At 39.8% G+C, this 19,864-nt stretch overlaps 1 protein-coding gene across 7 annotated transcripts in view; it reads right to left on the bottom strand.

Moving 5' to 3' along the window:
- Window positions 1–7,091: 7,091 nt before the first annotated feature.
- ACSL6 (acyl-CoA synthetase long chain family member 6) overlaps window positions 7,092–19,864 on the bottom strand; it is a gene marked incomplete at its 5' end in the record, with an annotated part of 59,136 nt that continues 46,363 nt past the window's right edge. For all 7 annotated transcript variants that reach the window (XM_080804581.1, XM_080804579.1, XM_080804580.1 and 4 more), the window contains 3 exons: window positions 7,092–7,547; window positions 18,233–18,304; window positions 19,213–19,314. In XM_080804581.1, the coding sequence (XP_080660707.1) occupies window positions 7,410–7,547; window positions 18,233–18,304; window positions 19,213–19,314 (312 nt within the window). In that variant the 3' untranslated portion in view covers window positions 7,092–7,409. The remainder of the gene's footprint in view (window positions 7,548–18,232; window positions 18,305–19,212; window positions 19,315–19,864) is intronic.

Below are 19,864 nucleotides of genomic sequence, written 5' to 3'. Positions count from 1 at the left end.
GACGAAAAGATAAAAGCCTAAAGCACCAACGCCTGACTGACCGGCGCCTCCCGCTACGCTCCCACCCTTTTTTATCTTGACCAAGCCGCGCGATAGCTTCTGGGACGCGGAGTAACGTGGAGGAGGCTCCGCCCCCTGAAGACGGCCCCGCCTCCCCGGGGGCGTAGCGTCGGGGTATTTGGCAGTAGGCCCGCAGGGTTGCCGCCTGGTGGTACAGACTCACCCGTTTCTCGCCTGAAGGTAAGTTTATGGGGAAAAGGCTTTTCGTCGTCCAGGAGGTTGCTCCTCTGCGTTTCATTTTTCCCTTGGTGTGATGAGCCTGTCACGTGATGCTACTGATGGCTCAGCCCATCTCCTTGTAACATTGCGTTAAAGCCCTGGTAATAAGAGTGTTGGGAACATAGGGAATCTAGTGGGGGTGGGGGGCAGAGGGGGACAGGGGCGGTGGTGGGGCGTCACCTGACTCAGTGCGGGAAGATCAGACGGGAACAAAAGTACATTAAACCAGTAGAGAATATCCTCCTGAGCAATGAGCTTCAGTCCCGGGGCCATGGTATTTGAGCATTCGGAGATCTTGTTTCCAGGATATTTCTTCTAAAGGATAGTGGAATCCCTTGGCCCCTGTCCAGGAGCTGTCTCCTGGACATCTGGGCAGCCTTATGGTCAAGGTAGAGAATTTCTTACCTCCCACTGTCTTGGGGCTCGGCGCGTTTGCTGGGCATCATTGCAGGAACGTGGGAATGACCTCCCTCTCTCCGTACAGTGTGGTTGAACCATCTGGCTGCATCTGATGAACATATTGTGCACACAATAACCATCTTCCTATTTTTAAAAATGACATTTCACAACATTAAAAATGCATTTGTAGAGATAAAATGACAAAAACTCGACTTTTTTGGTGATGCTCCAATAGTGTATATGTGTGACTATAGCACACATACAGCCACAGTATTTTCATAATGAAATCACTCTGAATTTTTTAAAATTTAAAATAGGCTCATAGAAAGTCACGACAGTTGATTCAATATATAAGTAATCATTAAAACTTAGCTTTCAAGAACAGAAGGTGGGTAGTCTTACCTAATTAGATACAGTGCTTTGAGTCCCTGAATCAATACTTACTCAGCACCTTAGTCTGTGTTAGACATGGTGGTAGGTCCTGGTGATACAGAGGTGTCCTTCAGTCTAGGATCTCATAGTGTTTTTACAGTACAAAGCAATTCTCATATTTCAACCTCCTTTCTTTAGTTATATCCATAATATGCTGACAGGCAGTCTCTAGTTTACAAGTTGGGTCTCCAGGCTCTCCTCTCTCCCTTTGGGGGCTGTTGTGAAAAAAACTTGGAGTTCTTAAATGACCTGTGGGAGGTCTGGGTTCTTCCATGCCCTATACCTAGAAATGGAAGAAACAATGAAAAAGGAAAGCAGCTTAAAGCAAAAGCCAATCTGTGCTTTGGTGGCCCTATAGAGGTCTGTCTCACTCACTGGTCTGCATTTACTGAAATGCCATCAAGTAAAGATTCATAGGAGTTAATACATAGGGTTTCAAAACTGGAAATAAACTTACAAATGATTTCTTGAGCCAAAAGAGGTCCTTGGAGATAATCTAGTTGCCTCCTCATTCTGCAGCTGAGTAAACTACAGCCTAGGGAGGCTCATTATGACTGATGATTGGCCTAGGTGGCATGAGTCTGCTGGCATTTGCCTAGTGTGTTTGTCATGACCCCGTTCTTCCTAACACATGATTGGGCAGGGGGTAGAGGGAGCAAGGAAAGGAGTTTGAGGCCCTGGGTAGCAAGGGGATTAAAGAGACTACAGACAGACTTGGTCTTTTTAAAGCTTCGCCCAGAACCAGGCTATAAAAGGGAAGGGGATGTGTCCCATACAAAAGGATGAGGTAGGGCAGACACATCTCAATTCAATTATCTGTCTGTCTCCCCCATTCTACCCCAAATACACAAATGCCAGTGCAAGCATTCATCTTTGAGTGTTAAACTGAACTTCTCCCATTTCCCTTTGCACTCCTTCCATATCTAGACTCAGGATTCTGCTCACTGTTTCAGTTCAGTTATGTTATGAGTTTGACTAGGTTTGGAGCAGTTATGGAGTGGCAAACTTCCATGGGAAAACAAATTCCAAATTTGGAGAGATTTCAGAAGAAATATTTTTGTTCTTGTTTTTTAAATAGCCTGTCTGTGGCTTTAGGATTCCCAGGAGCTCAGAGGAAATCTTTCTGTATTTTTTATGGAGTGACCGACCCACTGAGTAGTTTTGTTTGTGGTAGTATCCATAGGTTTCAAGGTGCAACTGACAACCAGTTTATTTTTATTTTTCTTTACTTGACAAGAATGAACAAAACCACAGTGATAGATGAAACATATCCTCAAGGGATTGCGATCTTAATGCATATGCACATTATGCATGAATGTATGAAAAAGAACCAAGGGGATTTTTCTTAAATGGATATTTCTTCTTTAATTTTATTTTTTTAAAGTTTTATTTATTTCAGGGAGAGAGACAGAGATCACAAGAGAGAGTACAAGCAGGGAGGAGAGGGAGAAGCTGACTCCCAGCTGAGTAGGGAACCCGACATGGGGCTTGATCCCAGGACCCTGAGATCATGACCAGGGCCAAAGGCAGACAATTAACTAACTTGAGCCACCCAGGTACCCCTAAATGGATATTTCTTGAGCATCCGCTATGGACCAGACCTTCTGCACTGGGGCTACAACTTGAGGCAACTCACAGTGGGAGTGGGAGTGGGGCAAAGGGAATCTTCTAAGATAAAGGATAGTTGAGCTGTTTTAAGAGCTGTGTGGTGAAAGTTAGCAGGGGGATTAAAGGCTATGGCATTCTATGAAAAGGGGACTATATGTGCCACATGGAGGCACAGAAAAGCATGAAGCTTTTAGGACACTACATAAAGTAGCTAGTATGACTGGAGCCCAGGCTCCATGGGGGAAGGGCAAGAGAAGAGATGCTAGGTCTTGTGTGCTGGAACAGGGAGTCTGAACTTTATCCTGGAAACTATGGGAAGTCATCGAAGGAATATTAATCAGGAGAGTGGCGTGACCAGATTTTTAATTTAGAAAGATCACACTGACTGAAATGTGGGTGGTGAAATTTAAGGAAGCTGGGGTGGAAACAGGAAGACTAATTAAGAAAGAGCAGTAATGGGGGCACCTGGGTGGCTCAGTGGGTTAAAGCCTCTGCCTTCCGCTCAGGTCATGATCCCAGGGTCCTGGAGCCCCGCATCGCATCAGGCTCTCTGCTCAGCAGGGAGCCTGCTTCCCTTCCTCTCTCTCTGCCTGCCTCTCTGCCTGCTTGTGATCTCTTTGTCAAATAAATAAAATCTTAAAAAAAAAAAAAAAAGAAGAAGAAAGAGCAGTAATCTTCCAGACAAGAGATGAGAATGGCCCCAACTATACTAACAGCTTTGAGAATGGAGGGGTAGGCAATAGCAAATCTGTAGAGAAGGCATAATCTGCATAACTGAGGCACATAGTAAGAAATTGTAACCATTAGTTTGTATATGGGTAAAAGAAATTGTAGAAATGTTGTTTAAGAGGTATTACAATGGAAAATTTGAATACAGGTATTTGTTTTTTTAAATGTGTAAAAATTATTTAAATTCAGGACACATAAAAATCCAGGACACATTTGGTAAAAGGAAATGTGCAAAGCAAAGGAGAGAGTCTCTGGGTGGGGACTGTAATCTGAAGTCTGAGGATCCTTAAAAAGAATACAGAGTATCCTGACTAGTGTGATAAAGCTCTATACAATGTTTACAGTTATCAATGACTATTAATATGCTAACTACAGGGATTATGTTATATAAATATATAAAATAGTAATTATAAGCAGCTTTGAGAAATGAAAAAATCTTTATTTTTTACAAAAGTTTTCATAAATGCATTTTATATTTGATAGGCATGCTATTATAACAAAGCAACTAAAAATATAATTATAGTTAAGATACTTCTATGCATATTTAAAAAGTAATTTTTAATCTCAATTTTTAAAAATTGAAAGTAGAATAAGCAATTCTTCAAAAAATATCCATTTCCTCCTGCCCCATGCAATTGTTGCAGTGACTTAACAAGGAAAATTAATCAGTCAAATGAACGTCTAAAAGCCACTGTCACCTCAACAGAACCTTTTCAGTTTGGGACAAGGTTTAGAAATGCTTGTATTCCAGGTATTTATCTGTTGCCTCTGGGTTATGATCATTCATTGTTCTAAGTCGAGAGTTCCTCCTTTAGGGCTTTGTTCCTCGCTTGAATGCTAATCCCATTCTCACTGCAGTTAGAATCACAGAAAGGACTGTGTGCATACTTGAGAAGAAAATTCAGACTATCAGGTTTGTTTTCTTTTCATGTTTATGCTTCCTTAAAATAAAAACAGGCAAGAAAATACAGCAACTTAATTCAACATAATTTATCAATTTTATATATGATTATTCATTCTTTTTTTTTCCTGAGATATGAAGCAAGTTTGTAAGTACTCTGTTTTCATGCAAAAAATACATTTTTCCATTGTTTACATTCATTTCATAGTATTTTGTATTCTAAATAACTATATCACCTTTGTGCTTTGTACATTTGGAAAATAAAGAATAATTCATTTTCTTTACTGCAGAAAAAATAAAAGATGATCAGTTCATTGATGGGTAATACAGCCAAATTAAGTGTACCTTCAAGTCGCTGAAACATTACCTGACTATAAAAATTGCAATGCAAAGTCCTATTTTTTTCTCATGCTTGCAGTTTACTTAAATTTAGAATGAAATTTTGACTTGTACATATGAGGGAGACATGGTATATTTATTCCTTGGACTTGTGAGTTTGTGAATTCCTTAATGTGGAAGTATGCCCCCACGCCAACACCTCAGTTTCTCTCCTGCCTGGAGGGGAATCACAATGCAATATAAAGATCTCTTTCATGGCAAAAGGAAAAAAAAATGGTGTATATCTTATTTTAAAATATATACAGGATTAGTTTGCAAAATGTGAAAATTACTAATTTATATTCCTAATTATGTTACTAATTTACATTTTAATGGAAACTTGATAAAAGGCCAAACATTTAGGAACACGTTTTCTGTAATTGATCTCTTTTAAACCTCTAGATTTATATCCGATCTGATGTCCATTACAAATGTGAACATCCTAAGTACATAGCCTTTTCCCATATTCGTTATAGAGAAATACAAAATTTTCCAACATTAAGTTGGGAAATCTGAAACAAGAGGGATTTTTTTCCATTAACATGTATTGTTTCATTTCTCCTTTATTAAAAAATTAAGTGGATTCAAACAGAGGAATAGATAAATGTACCTGCAGTATATTTAGCGCCAAAAGTTTACTTTTCTCAGCACATCTGCTGTAACCTATTTATTGGCCCAAGTGTGATGCTTTTCACACAGATCAGGAAGACCAGAAGATACATGAAGATCTTTAAAGTGAGAAAAAGAAGAAATGCTTAAGCTGTCCGTAATCAATCATATCTAACTACAGTGAGGTATAAATAGAATCAGTATAAGTTTTAATTTATTTGCTTATGTTACATTGTCAAAAATCCTTTTGGAAACAAAAGACAACTATGAAATTTTGGTTGAGTGGAAGGACAATGGGAAGCAGTTTCATTTTCTTCAGATGTGAAGCTACTTGTCTTATTTAAAATAGTATGACTATCTAATTCAGGTAATGATTTTCTCTTTCAATTAGTTGAACATATTAAATATAAAAAATTAATGCTATATGGATGTAGCCTTGGACATTTTAAGAATTTGTTTTTTCAGAATTGCCTTGAAAAGTCAGTATGCATTGAACTAGCTCATATACTAAAAGTCAGATTTGTAAGTGTAAGTAAAGGGTCTGCAGAAAAAATCTACCAAAGGAATATGTAAAAATTGGGTAAATGCATCAAATAAAGGTGTGATCCACTTTTGCCAAGACTGAAATATGTTATAATCACTGATACAGATTCATCCAGTAGGCCTGTGCGATAATGCATTTTTTTTTAACCAATAGCATTTATTTACAGCTTGGATTTCCTCCAGCAGAGAGGAACTTCTGGACTGTGAGCACTACACCTCCATGTCTGCTTGCGGAGTCCTGTCTCTACAGAAGAAAAAACTTGCCTAGGGATGGTTCCTTGAGCAGATGTACAGTCTGTAGCTTGGAACCTAACTGCTATCCATTCTGGCTTTAATTATATGAGATTGTCGGCACTCAGGTGCAAGAAGTATCTAAACACATGATGCAAGAAAGGAGGTTTCCACGGTTAAGCTTAGAAGCATTTAAGGATTTTATGAATGGAATTATGCCCTATGAGATATTTATCTATGATGGACTTAAAAGTCTTCTACGGGTATTTTGAAGAAATTCTTCAAAATTAAGTTGTTGAAACCTGTTTTCTTTGGAAATAACATTCCCTCCTCCCCTTGTTCAGGATCATAGCCATACTGGATTTCCCAGGCCTGGCACGGACATATTGAGAATGGAAGGCCGGAAGAACCCAGCAAGGAACATAGGGACATTAATTGCTGTCTATCCTGAGAAATAATTCTGGGTTTCTTTTCCCAAGTCTTCCCCAAAGGTCCATTCATTGTGCAGTCAGTCAACAGACATCTTTTAGAATTCACTTGTAAGAAGTCCACAGATATACACATATTATCCTTGAAGTCTTTGTACATTTTTTTTTCTGGGTAGTTCCTGAAATTTTAATGAGTTTAATGAGAAAATGTATTGAAAGATCTTTGTAAAATGTTATATAAACATAACATTTGTTTCAAGAATATCTGAATTTGCATTTTTCATGAATAAATGTAAAAATGAGAGGGAAAACTTATTTACATTAATAAGAATTGTCATGTATAAAGACTGTGAAGTTATGCAGAATGTGCATTATGTTTTGTTTTAGCATGATTCTGTACACATAATTTTAATGTTTTAAGTCTGATTTAACTGTTATTTTGACAATCAGTTATTGAATGAGGTAGTCCACATTGTCTAGAAATTTGCTGTATCTGGTTACTATCTGGGTACTATTCCACAAATAATTAAGTACAGTATATCAGTTATGTTTTTCCTTTATGTTTAATAGTTCTGTGAACATTGGGAATATATTACTTTTAGTGATACACAGTCCTTGAGAAAAGTCTTGATTTTTACATTGCCATCTGTGATATTTTTAGCAGCTTGTTACAATATCATTTTAATAAAAATAAAGTGTACTCAGTGATGATAGAGAAAATATTGTTAAAGACCTCTTGGGACAGGAAAAGGCTCAATCATAAGCTCACGTGCTTATTCATTTTCAGCTGCATCATTCTGATTCATTACTTTCAAGAGTAACTACAGTATTGCTACACAGTCCATTATACTGAGAAGAACTTTCCTGGAACTTCACATGGAGATTGAGTAAAGCTCTTCTATTTGTTTTTTGAAGTACTCTCTCAGCTCAGGTCTCTTAGCCTTTAGTGTTGGTGTCAGCAAGCCATTCTGAACTGAGAACATGTCAGAGTGGATGTGAATGGCTTTAACCTAAAAACCAAATGCAGAATATGTCTTTATCAGGAATACAACATAGCATTTATAGCACACATGATAAAAGTAAACAGACATATAAGGATATACTGATACAGAAACACTGTGCTCATTTAAAAGTCACAATTACATTAAATAAACAATTCAGCCTATTTAACATGTCTGCAAGCCAACTTTTCCCCTTCCTATTTCTTTATTTAACCAGTTGACAGAAATGAACCAGCTGCTTTTTCTGTGCCAGGCACTGAGGATGCAGAGAAGACTCATGAGTGCCCTTGCCCACAGAGGGTGCCTACTGGCACCCAGCAGAGCAGGCATAGAACAGTGATCAGTGAGGTATGCATAGAGTGACAGGTGCCAAACACAGTTATGGTAGGGGAGAAGAAGGAGCAGTGGGGAAGCCTTCCCAAATTCAGTGAGTGTTAAAGAATGAGTAAGAGTTAACCAGCAAAGTGGGGAGAGGTGGGTGGTATAGGGCATTCTAGGCTGAGGCAACCACAAGAACAAAGCTATGGGAGTGAGAAAGGAAATCCAAGGGGTTTCTGGTTGTAGTTACATGAAATAGTAGGGAAAAGGGATAAGGGATAGTGCTGAAGTGGTCGTGATGTGACCGTTGACAGAGGAGCTCCAACTTTAGTCTGGAATCAGTGGGCAGGCACTGAAAGTTCTTATACAGGGCAGTGACATGGCTGAATACACATTTCAGAAAGATACACATTTTAGAAAGATCTGTCCAAGAGAAATGTGAAATGTGAGAACGGTTTTTGAAAACATTACGATAAGATACAGGGAAACCAGGGCAACTGGGTGACTTAGTGGGTTAAAGCCTCTACCTTTGGCTCAGGTCATGATCTCAGTGTCCTGGGATCGAGCCCCACATCAGGCTCTCTGCTCAGCGGGGAGCCTGCTTCCTCCTCTCTCTCTCTCTCTCTCTCTGCCTGCTTCTCTGCCTACTTGTGATCTCTGTCTGTCAAATAAATAAATAAAATCTTAAAAAAAAAAAAAAGATACAGGGAACTCAATCGGAAGAATCTGGCCTATCCATGGGAGACAAGATAAGGACCTACCTATACTTAGAGCAGTGGCACAGACAGACACAGTAAGCAGTTCTAAGAACCATTCAGTGGGCAAGAGGTAGTAAAGAAGGAGGGCAGCCTCCAGGACTCCCGGGGTTCTGATCTGGATGGATATATGGATGGTACTGCAATTCATGAGAGGAATATAAAATCTTGGTGGGACATGATGAGTCTATGTTTAAAAAAAAAAAAAGGTCCTGCCATGGCTTTTATCACAGCTACTGGGAGAAGGCATGAAGGGATCAGGTGTAGCAGTACACACTTCCTATTTCTATGAGACAGATCTTAGGCCCCCTCATGCAAAGTCCCTTTGCAAAATGCTAAAATGAGGACCAGAGATAGAAATTAACTAGGAGGGCCTAGGCAGACTCCTCCACATGGGGCTCCATCTGAAAAGGTCATTGACAATCCCTTGAGAATCTTATGATCTGGGCTTGAGTTTAATCCTTGAGTGATACTGCCTCCAAGAAATTGTGTCCTAACAGATGGGTCTAAATTAAATGATTTTGTTGAGATAATAGACCCGGATCATTAAATAGCAAACAGGGTTATGAATTGTTGCAATAGACATTTTAATAACAATTTCTATTACACTTCTGAAAAATAAAGGTCACAGAAAAATAAAAGTCACAATGTGACTACAAATACCATTTGCTAAACATAAATGTCATTTGTCTTTACATGTATATTATTCAAAGTCCAAAATGCAATTTTGAAACTGAAACAACAAACCTTTTCTCAAAATCTTCTGGCAGAAAAGTCTAGGTAGCAGCAGTAAGAAGTGCAGCAAATCCTAACTACTCCCTAGGTATGTACAGGTGACCTTTGAACAACAATGGAGTTGCGCGGAGCAAGTGAAAATTTGTGCGTAAATTTTGACTCCCCCAGAACTTAACTACTAATAGCCTACAGTTGACTGGAAGCTTTACTGATAACATAACTAGTTGATTAATACATAATTTGTATGTTATACGTATGATATACTGTATTCTTTTTTTTTTTTTAAGATTTTATTTATTTATTTGACAGACAGATCACAAGTAGGCAGCGAGGCAGGCAGAGAGAGAAGGGAGGAAGCAGGCTCCCTGCTGAGCAGAGAGCCCGATGCGGGGCTTGATCCCAGGACGCTGGGATCATGACCTGAGCCGAAGGCAGCGGCTTTAACCCACTGAGCCACCCAGGCACCCCTATACTGTATTCTTATAATAAAGCAAGCTAGAGAAAAGAAAATGTTAGAAAGAAAATCTTAAGGAAAAAAAGAACATCATAAGGAAGAGAAAATATATTTACAGTACTATACTGTATTTATTGGAAGGAGAAAAAGCCACGTCTAAGTGACCCCTTCAGTTCAAATTTCCATTGTTTAATGGTCAACTGTCACAGACACTTGGAAAATTAACTCAAAACGTGTTAAATACACATATACATTCATCTGTTGTTTTGTGTAATTGATATTTATTGAGCAACTCCTTTGTATCAGGTATGTGTCAGGCATTAGGGATACAAAGAATAACAGGACAGAGTCCCTGCCCACATCAATTTATAATCTAATGACAGATGCTGCTATATTACTTTGTAGTGACTGTATGATATTGCTACTACAGGGACAAGCACAGGGAAGGTCACCATTCTCAGGCAGAATCAGTTGCTTTCACAATACCTAGTCGTGACTTCTTCCATGCTGATAAAACCTTGATTTGGTTTGGGGCCAAAATGTTCTATGCCAACCATGACAAATCACCTTTCCTGGTTTCCCAGCCACTGCAGCTAGCGGACTGCAGTGTAGTAGTAGTCATGAGATCTATTTTTGGCTAGTGAGAAGGGAAAAGTTTTTGCTTTTGTAGTAAAAGGTTCAGACATAGCTAGCTCCACCCACTCTCTTTTTTTCCTTCTTTGAATATGGGCAATGTCCAAAATTGTAGTGGCCACCTTGTGATAAGCCAACATACTGAGAATGGAAAGTGGAAAGACCCGCAGAGCCTAGGTCTTTGAGGACCTGTACCTTCCTTGGACTGCCTATCATTGCACTTCTTATGTGAGAAAAAACACAAAACACACCCAAGTGTTTAAGACATTGTGGCTTTTCTGTTAGAGCTGAATGCAGTTCTGATACAGCACCCATCCCAGGCTTGGGGAGGGCTCATTGAAAAGAGATGCCAGAGAGGACCTTGAAGGATAAGTCAGCTTTAGCCCAATGAAGACAACAAGGGGAAGGAGCAGTGGTTGCTAGATGGCCCAAGGAGAGGAGGGTGCTCTAGGTAGAAGTAATATGTGCCAAAGCACATTTGGAGCACTCTATGTGTAGGCTGAAGCATATGGTACCACTGGAGAATAAAGCTATTTGGGGCTGGAGAGATAACCTGGGGCAAGTTATAAAGGATTAAGATGCCAAAGCAGAGAGTTTGGACATAATTCTTTCAATAATTTTTAAGCAGTGAGAGACAGAATGGCTCTTTGGAAAAACCACTGTGCTAAGGATGGACTAAAGTGAGGTTAAAGTGGAAATGGCAAGACCAGCCAAGAGACAAGACCGAGGGTGACCTGGACTCTAAAAGTTGGCTCTGGAGATAGAAATAGATTGGAGGATAGAAAGGATAGGACTTATAATTTGCTTGGGTAAGTGGTAGAGAAAAAGAGATATTAAGAATGGCTCTAGGTTTCGGTTTGAGAAGAAAAACTGGAGGAGCAGGAAGATTCTTTGGAGGAGGGAAGATCAAGTATTTGTGTTAAAGTCTGAAATGATTCTGAGACAACCAAGTGCTTACTACTGGATATATTAGTATCAGTATGCAGGACAGAGCAACAGCCTGGGCTTGAGATAGAGGAGTGACTTGATGAGTAGAAAGGTACTGGAGTGTGGGTTACAAACACCAGGAGGACAAGAATGAGAGGTCACTCTGTCAGATGCTACTGTCATAGAAGAACTATTCATAAAATCAATGGAAACAATCAGGAAATGACTTACTTCAAAAATCAATTTATGTACCACCTCACACATATTTAGGATAACTATTATCCAAAAAAACCAGAAAACAACAAGCGTTGGTCAGGATGTGGAGAAAGCTAAACCCTTGGGCACTGTTGGCGGGAACGTAAAATGCAGTCACTGTGGAAAACAATACAGCAGTTCCTCAAAAAATTAAAAATAGAACTACCACATGACCCAGCAATTGCACTTCTGGGTTGATAGCCAAAAGAACTGAAAGCAAGATCTGGAGAAAAAACACTTGTACAATCATGTTCATAGCAACATGGTTCATAGTAGTCAAGACATAGAAGCAATCAAATGTCCACTGACAGATGGATAAGCAAAATGTGCTTATATACATACAGTGGAATATTACTCACTGTAAAAGGGACGGAAGTTCTGACATGTGCTACAACATGGATGAAGCTTGAGGACATTATGCTAAGTGAAATAAGCCAGTCACAAAATGATAAATATGGCATGATTCTACTGATATGAAGTACTTAGAGTAATCAAAGTCATAGAGACAGAGAGTAAACTGGTGGTTGCCAGAGGCTGGGGGTGGGATGGGGGGTTGGGAGTTATTGTTTAATGGGGATGGAGTTTCACATTTACAAGATGAGAAGACTTATGGAGATGGATGGTGGTGATGATTGCACAACATTACAAACACATCTAATGCTACTAGACTGTACACTTAAAAATGGTTAAGATGAAAAAAAATGGTTAAGATGGTAAATTTTATGTTATGTGCATATTACCACAATAAAAAAATGAGAAAAAAATTAGTGTATGCAAATTAGTTTCAAAATGTTCAGCATGTCAGTGATTATCTTTGAAACCTCTGATGTTAACAGTCTTGTGTCCTGGGAGGTGGGACTTTTGAGATGGCCAAGAATTCTTTGCTCTGAAAACTCGGCATTATTCAGATCAAAAAATCAATATAGAAAGAAGATTCCTAAAAAAGCTAGCTATATTCCCAACTTCCTAAAAGTCCATAAGGAAAAATCCTAACCAATTCTTAAAATTCTAACAAATTTTTAAACCCATGCTTGTAATTTAAAAATGTGAAAGTTTTCAAATGAACACACATTAATAAATCAGATTCACTTTGTCTCTTAGACATTTGTTCAAATGAAGGATTCACTTTTGCTACAGAAAAAACAGCATTTAAGGATTCGAGTGTGTAGGGGGAGAGGAGAAGAGAGAACATTAGGCTAAAACCAGAGCTAGCATTATAGTTAGCTGCCTCAACTTTACTTTACTCACAAAGGATTTCTGCTTGGATATCTGATATAAATAGATGGAAATCTGAGGTTCTTAGCTAAAAGGGGTATTGTCAAATGTTTCAAAATTAGGTAAGTTTCCTGTAAAAAATGTCTTGCTTGAAAACTCCCTCACTGTTCTTGATATTCAAATAAGCAAGGATTTGGTAAGGAATAGGCTGCCATTTTTGTACCCTCTGGAATATATTTTTTTTAATTTGTCTTTATTAAACATTAACCATCTAGGGGACCCAAAATTCACTGGAAACAGCTCCCAAGGGAGATATTTTCAGACAGAGTGCACTGAAAAGTAGGGGTTCTGCGGAGGCCTCTGCTGGGGGTGCTGTGGTGGGGGAGGCAGGTATAGATAGGTAGGGGTGGGGTGAGGTTGGTGAGAAGCAGAGGTGGGTGGAGGAGGGATGAAGTGAGGTGCCTGGGTTGGGAAACAGGGGGAGAGAGGTTCTGATTCCAGCCCCAACCCCACCAGGGCAGCACTGCTCCAATGTTTGGTGCAAGCTCGACTTTTCAGATAAGATTCCATCTAAGCTCTGATGCTTAAAGAAGTTTGGAAATCACCACTTGACAACAAAAGTAATTAGCCTGAAGAAGACATGAACACAATCTGAGTCAAACTTAATATTAGATTCTGCAAATTAATTTATTATCTCATGTTTACATAAGGTCATAAAATGAAAAGCTGAAAATAGTGCTAATTTCCTTAACTTTTTTTCCCCTAAAGTTCTCTTCTGATAGAAATGGCACCACATAAAGACTTCTGGTAAGTGCAAAAGCCAACCTTCTTTTGTAAATGAAATTAATAATGTAATTTTAAAAGGAGAAGCAGAAACCAAGATACAGTATCTGCAGCCTGGGTTTCAGCTCATCGGAGCCCCTCACAACCTGTGGAGAACACGGTGAAATTGGAACTAGAGTGTATGTTCAGTGCAGGGCTTGGGGTGAGCACCTTTGAAAATCTAGCAGTGACACACAGAAGCTACAAACAATAAAGTACAGGGAAGATGAATTTCATAGGGAGAGCTACGGAATTCTATTTATATGCTCAGTAGACTAGAAAAGAAAACTTTATGATCTTAGGAACAAAGGACTGAACCAGCAGGTAGATGTCACAGCAAGCCTAAGGGCTGACTGGGGCATCAGCAGTTCAGTGTGGCTCACTACAAAATAGTTTCTGCTTGCAGACAGGGAGTAGCACTAAATACAGCCTTGCAGGAAGCCAAGGCATAGGGCGCCCAGCTCACCTTTAACTCCCTTAGTGAGTGACTGAGAGTGGCTCCGCGGCCTGGGTGCCGGGCCCTGTATCAGGCTGACCTACAGCTCTGGGTCTGTTTGAATTCTTCCATGAAAATACCTATACACTCTCTGATATGAGGAATTTGAGAGGCAGGGCGGGGGAGTCATGGAGGCAGGGAGGGAAAAAAATGAAACAAGATGGGACAGGGGAGGCAGACAAACCATAAGAGACTCTTAATCTCAGGAAACAAACTGAGGGTTGCTGGGGGTAGAGGGGGAGGGATGGGGTGGCTGGATGATGGACATTGGAGAGGGTATGTTCTACGGTGAGTGCTGTGAATTGTGTAAGACTGACGATTCACAGACCTGTACTCCTGAAGCAAATAATACATTATGTGTTAATAAAAAAGAAAGAAAGAAAGAAAGAAAATACCTATAGAAACTGCCTGAGTGAATAAAAGTCCAGTCAGTAAGTGGGGGGATAAAATGGATCAAACCAGTACTTTAACTAACACTGAGCTCAACTGTAGGTCCCAAACTTAGTTGTTTTTTTTTTTAAAGAAGGAAACCAACGTTAAAACCAATTTTCATTTTCTATAATTACGTATTTTCTAATAAAACCAAACTATCGATTTGTGGGGGAAAAAAAGGAATGAGAATCTTTATTCTCCCTTTAGGGCTAACACAATGTGAAACTCATTTTCCAATTTGTAATAAGCAAAGCAATTTTTTTAAGGTTTATCAATTTATTTGATAGAGTGTGTGCACATGCATACACACGAGTGGGGGGAGGGGCACAGGGAGAGGGAGAAAACCCCAACCAGACTCCTGCTGAGCGCAGGGCTTGATCCCAGGACCCTGAGATCATGACCTGGGCCAAAATCAAGAGTAAGCTGCTCAACTGACTGAGCCACCCAGGCACCCCAATAAGCAAAATTTTTGTTAAGGAAGGAAATGCTAATGTTAGCTTCCTTTCTGAAACTACACTTTTTCCACTGAAAAGTGATTCCAAAGGGTTTTTTGTTTTTTTTTTAGTTTAGAAATACTGTAACATTTATATATTGTGTTGAGTTAAAATACCTTAAAAGTGTCAATTTATGCTAACTCATTAAAGCACAAAACTTTTCATAATTCCGAAGAAACATGGTATTTTAAATTTTCAATGGTATTACTGAATCAAACCCATAATGCTGCTTGGAGATAATAAACACAGAGTGAATAACTTAGGACTGAAGAGATAAAGTGAAAACAAAACCCACTGTAATTAGGCAAATGCTCTATTCATTTCTTTCTTTCTTTCTTTTTTTTTTCATTTCTGATTTAAAGGCAGATTGGTTAGGTAAGCATTCAGTTTAGTGACAGGAAACACAATAATATATTTTGGTGAGAGTTTCACATCAGAATATGAAAAATCTATCAAGTGTCAAAGTTCACTTGTTATTGTCTCCACAAAGTAATAAGGCATATAAATGTCAAGAAATGGTTAAATCATGGCTAAGTATGCTCAAAAACTTCCTGGGTACCTAAACATTTTAATTATTGATAGTGATTTTAAATGCTTCCTATCTATTCCTTAAAGTATATCTTCCAAAGATCTCCATAAAGAAATAATGATTGGCCTCATTCTAAGAAATTGTCTGTTTCTGGAAATTAAATTACATTAATTTTTTATCTAATTCAAATGTTAAATCATATCAACCCTGCCCAGTGAGCCTGAACTCTTAAAGCTTTTGGTGAATGATTTAAGCCTTGTAAGCTTGTATATCTATTTGTGTTTGCGTGGTTTTCAAAAAAACTAGTATTAAGCCTTAACTGATGACTCATTTTTGAGGAAAAGGGAAAAGGACAAGCTGACAGTGGACTGTGGGTTAACTTAAATGATTTATATTGATCTCTGGAACACAACTGGGAGCACACCATCCTCAGGCAGGTGGCCCGGTTTTCGCTCTCCAGTGGTTGGCTGAGGGCATGCGCTGCTTGTTGGTAGAGGATGCACAGACCAACAAAAGGGAAAAGGAGAACAGAGAAAATGAAGTGGTGATACCCTTGGCGATAAAGCTCAGGTCTTTGGGATCCCCACATGACTTCCCTGTATTTGAGGTTACCATGGTGAAGGCAGATTAAGAGCAGAAACTACTTAAGTGGTATGGGAAGACAAGAATGCCTCTCTTCTCAGGGTGCCTGGGTAGCTCAGTGGGTTAAGCCTCTGCCTTCGGCTCAGGTCATGATCTCAGGGTCCTGGGATGGAGCCCTGCATCAGGCTCTCTGCTCAGCAGGGAGCCTGCTTCTTCTCTCTCTCTGCCTGCCTCTCTGCCTACTTCTGATCTCTCTGTCAAATAAATAAATAAAATCTTAAAAAAAAAAAAAAAGAATACCTCTTCTCTCAGTAAGGGTCTAATCTGAGCAATGGTTAACAACTGAAACTTCACCAAAGATCTTCTTTCAGTGTAATCTTTAGAGGTGATGGATGGTCTTTTGCTTAGCATCGAAATGCTAAGATTCTGCATGTGCTGGGGCAATGCCGCCCAAACACAGCAGGGGGCGTGCCAGCCTCGGGCATCGCAAAGTAGTGGCAGGAACTAATCAGCTTAAGCAATGCCCTCAGAGCCCCTGTAGCTCCCCATTCAGAGGAAGAGGCAGGCCCAGAACAAAGGGGTCTTGGACCACCCATTTGTGTTCCCTGCTCTACGTCATCACGTGATCCAGTCACACAGCAACCATTCATGGAAGGGCAATGAAATCAGTTCTAGCAAATTTAGAAATTTAAATAACGATGCCAGAAATGAACTTTCATTCAGAAAGAGAAATATAATGACTGAATCCCTCTGACTTTCTAATTTTTTAAAATGAAGATTTAATTCATCCAAGCCTTTTTTTTTTTTTTTTTTTTTGCCTTAGATGCTGACAGATGAGGGTAAAGCCCTGTTTCTCAAACTAGATTCATATAAAGATCTATTTCAAGGAAAATAATTCTGAAACTGTGTTTAGACTCCATCAGTTTGAAACTTAAGAAATTAAAGTCTGACTTTGTGGAAGTGGTTTCTAATCACAAATACCTGCTATAAGAGTTTTTACATTTGAAACTGGTTTAAAAATGTTTTCAGGTTGGGGCACCTGGGTGGCTCAGTGGGTTGGGGCCCCTGCCTTCGGCTCAGGTCATGATCTCAGGGTCCTGGGATCGGGCCCTGCATCAGGCTCTCTGCTCGCCGGGAGGCCTGCTTCCTCCTCTCCCTCTCTGCCTGCCTCTCTGCCTACTTGTGATCTCTGTCAAATAAATAAATAAAATCTTTAAAAAAAATGTTTTCAGGTTATCATCAAAATAAACATACAAAATTTAAAATTCTCATAAACCCTGCAGATCCCTAACACTAATACTGTATTTGGGAGCCCTACTGGAGAAACACAATTTTATTAGAAACGATTATGTTAAAGACAGGCAGGACATTTTTTAAAAAAATCAGAGTGTGTCTATTTCTCTATTTGAATAATTTTTCTTTTTGAATTTTTGATTAAAGAGGATGTATAAATGGTGTAGATAAGTAGGATCAAGGGCGCTTCCGAACTCAGTTACAGTAAGAACCCCAAACTTGCAAAGAGAAAGGATCTGAGAGGATCACTTGCTATGTCATCTCCTAACACATTCTGTGTTTCTTCCTCTTTGTGGTAGACACGCGGGGTGGAGAGATCACTGGCCCAAGGAACATGACCTTTCTGATGTCCTAGCAAGTCAGCTTGCCTGCTGCAGCCAAGAAGATAGTCCCCATAAAAATAAAAATAAGAGAGGACTCTGGTCTTGAGTACTGCAGGCAGGCTGGAGACAGGCCGACCATGTGCACACATGCTCTGCTGTGTGACAGCAAGGTAATATTTCAGCATTAGGAACGTCTGTGATTATGAGGACAGCAAGCACGGTCTCACTTGACATATCACCTATTTTAGCGCAGAATGCAGGCTGCTACAAAGTTGGCTTGGAACAGGCCTTCAGGGGTCTTGTCAGTACGCAGCCTGTCCGAGGGTAGCAGCATACAGGGATGGAGAATCTAGGTCAGGGTCACCATGGGTGAGTTTAATTTTCAGCACTGCATGAAGGGTTGTAACAAGTATGGGGAAGGTAATATTTACCTGTTCGAATGAATGGAGTCCACTCTGTTTTCCTAACCTCACCATATCTTCCAAAATGGCTTTTTTCAGCTCCTGAATCGGACCATAGAGAAAAAAACGACAAGGCAAAAACATTTCAAAATGGAGACAGAGGAAACAGTGAGTCTTCAGTAAAGTATGACTGGTGGTTGTGCCAACCCCCACCTCTGCCCCTCTCCTGGGGCTGACACTCCCAGGCGGCACACAGTCATCACCTCTCATCAGGCAAGCAAGTGCCAGGCATGACCAAAGGAGTGACCAGGAACAGGCTAAGGGACCACTCCATTTTTTAAAGTGGTTCTCTGGTCAGCCCACTGAGTCCCAGGAACCTGTCTCTCCCAGAAGCGCCCAGGATCCAGTGGGAGTGCTCGGGACCATGGGTGCTGCTGAACATGGACCAGGTGCCTGGACGAGGTGATGTTGAGCCAAAACAGCAATCTCTTCCGGAGGACTCTACCCGTGCTTGAGAAGTTTTGGGCAGATGGCAATGGCTAAAGCTCTAAGCAGGAAGAAGGGAGTTTTTTTTTTTTTTTTTTTGTCAACTCCATGACTGTCTGAGTCCAGTACATACAAAAGCCACCTCACATTTGGAAAGAGCAAGGCCAGTGAGTCAGAAGGCCTATACTCACATCTGACATTGCTCTAACCAGCGGTGTCAGCTGTGTGGCCTTGGGTCAGCCATCTCCCTCTCTAGACCCAACTGTGAGCTGCCGGACAGCCGGGCTGGACAAGCTTTCTGTGACATCTTCCTCCAATAGTTCAATAGTCTATCAAACTTTCTAAGAAGAAATCTGTATTCCTTCAACCACAGTAACAAAAAGACAAACCTCTGGTTTAAGATTTCTACCACTTATAAAATAAAGTTAGAAATGTCCATATACGTTCAAATTCCACTGGTCTACTGCGTTTCTGCCTTCCCGTTACCCAGTAACATTGGGAGGTCCAGCAATCAAGGTACAGACCTTATTTGCACAGAGCTCTGCGTATGACCCTTCAATTCCTCTCTTCTGGGCCCAAGAGGGCATGACTTCAGGGTCAGGTACAACAATACCCACCAAAAAGGCCTGCAATCCCAACCAAAGGAAAACACAGTCAAGACAAAAGCTTTCAAAGTGGTTATTTGTGGTCGAGCATTAAAAATAATCTCCTGGTATTCTCAGATTCCACCTTCTTCTAAAAATAAGTATATGCTTATGTTATGAAACATTTCCACCAATATAGCACACATTCTTGACTGTTTATTTTCTGATGTATTTCCTTAACTTTGTTAACAATAATTAATAAAGGGTAAACTTAAGATATTAAGAATCAGTAAAGTTTAATTCTCAGGCCAATCCCATGAGTACACCATTAAGATGTCAGTCAAACAATTCTATGAACCCAAACACATATATTTCTCAAGGTTTCCCAAATCATTCTGAAATTGTTTCATTAATATGGTCCCCATTCACAAAGAACTACATTTTAAGTTTTTAAAGGATTTTCTTTAAAATAATTTAATAATATTTGCCTAATGAATCCAATGACAGCACAAAATATATTCACAGTAATCTTTCTGACTTCAAGTCTAAATGATGTTGAAAGCAGAATAAATATAAATCCTCTCTAATAATT

This window comes from Martes martes (genome assembly GCF_963455335.1).
Source record: "Martes martes genome assembly, chromosome: 5".
NCBI lineage: Eukaryota > Metazoa > Chordata > Mammalia > Carnivora > Mustelidae > Martes > Martes martes.
Note: the sequence above shows the minus strand (reverse complement) of the source record. Positions and strands in the feature narration are given on the sequence as shown.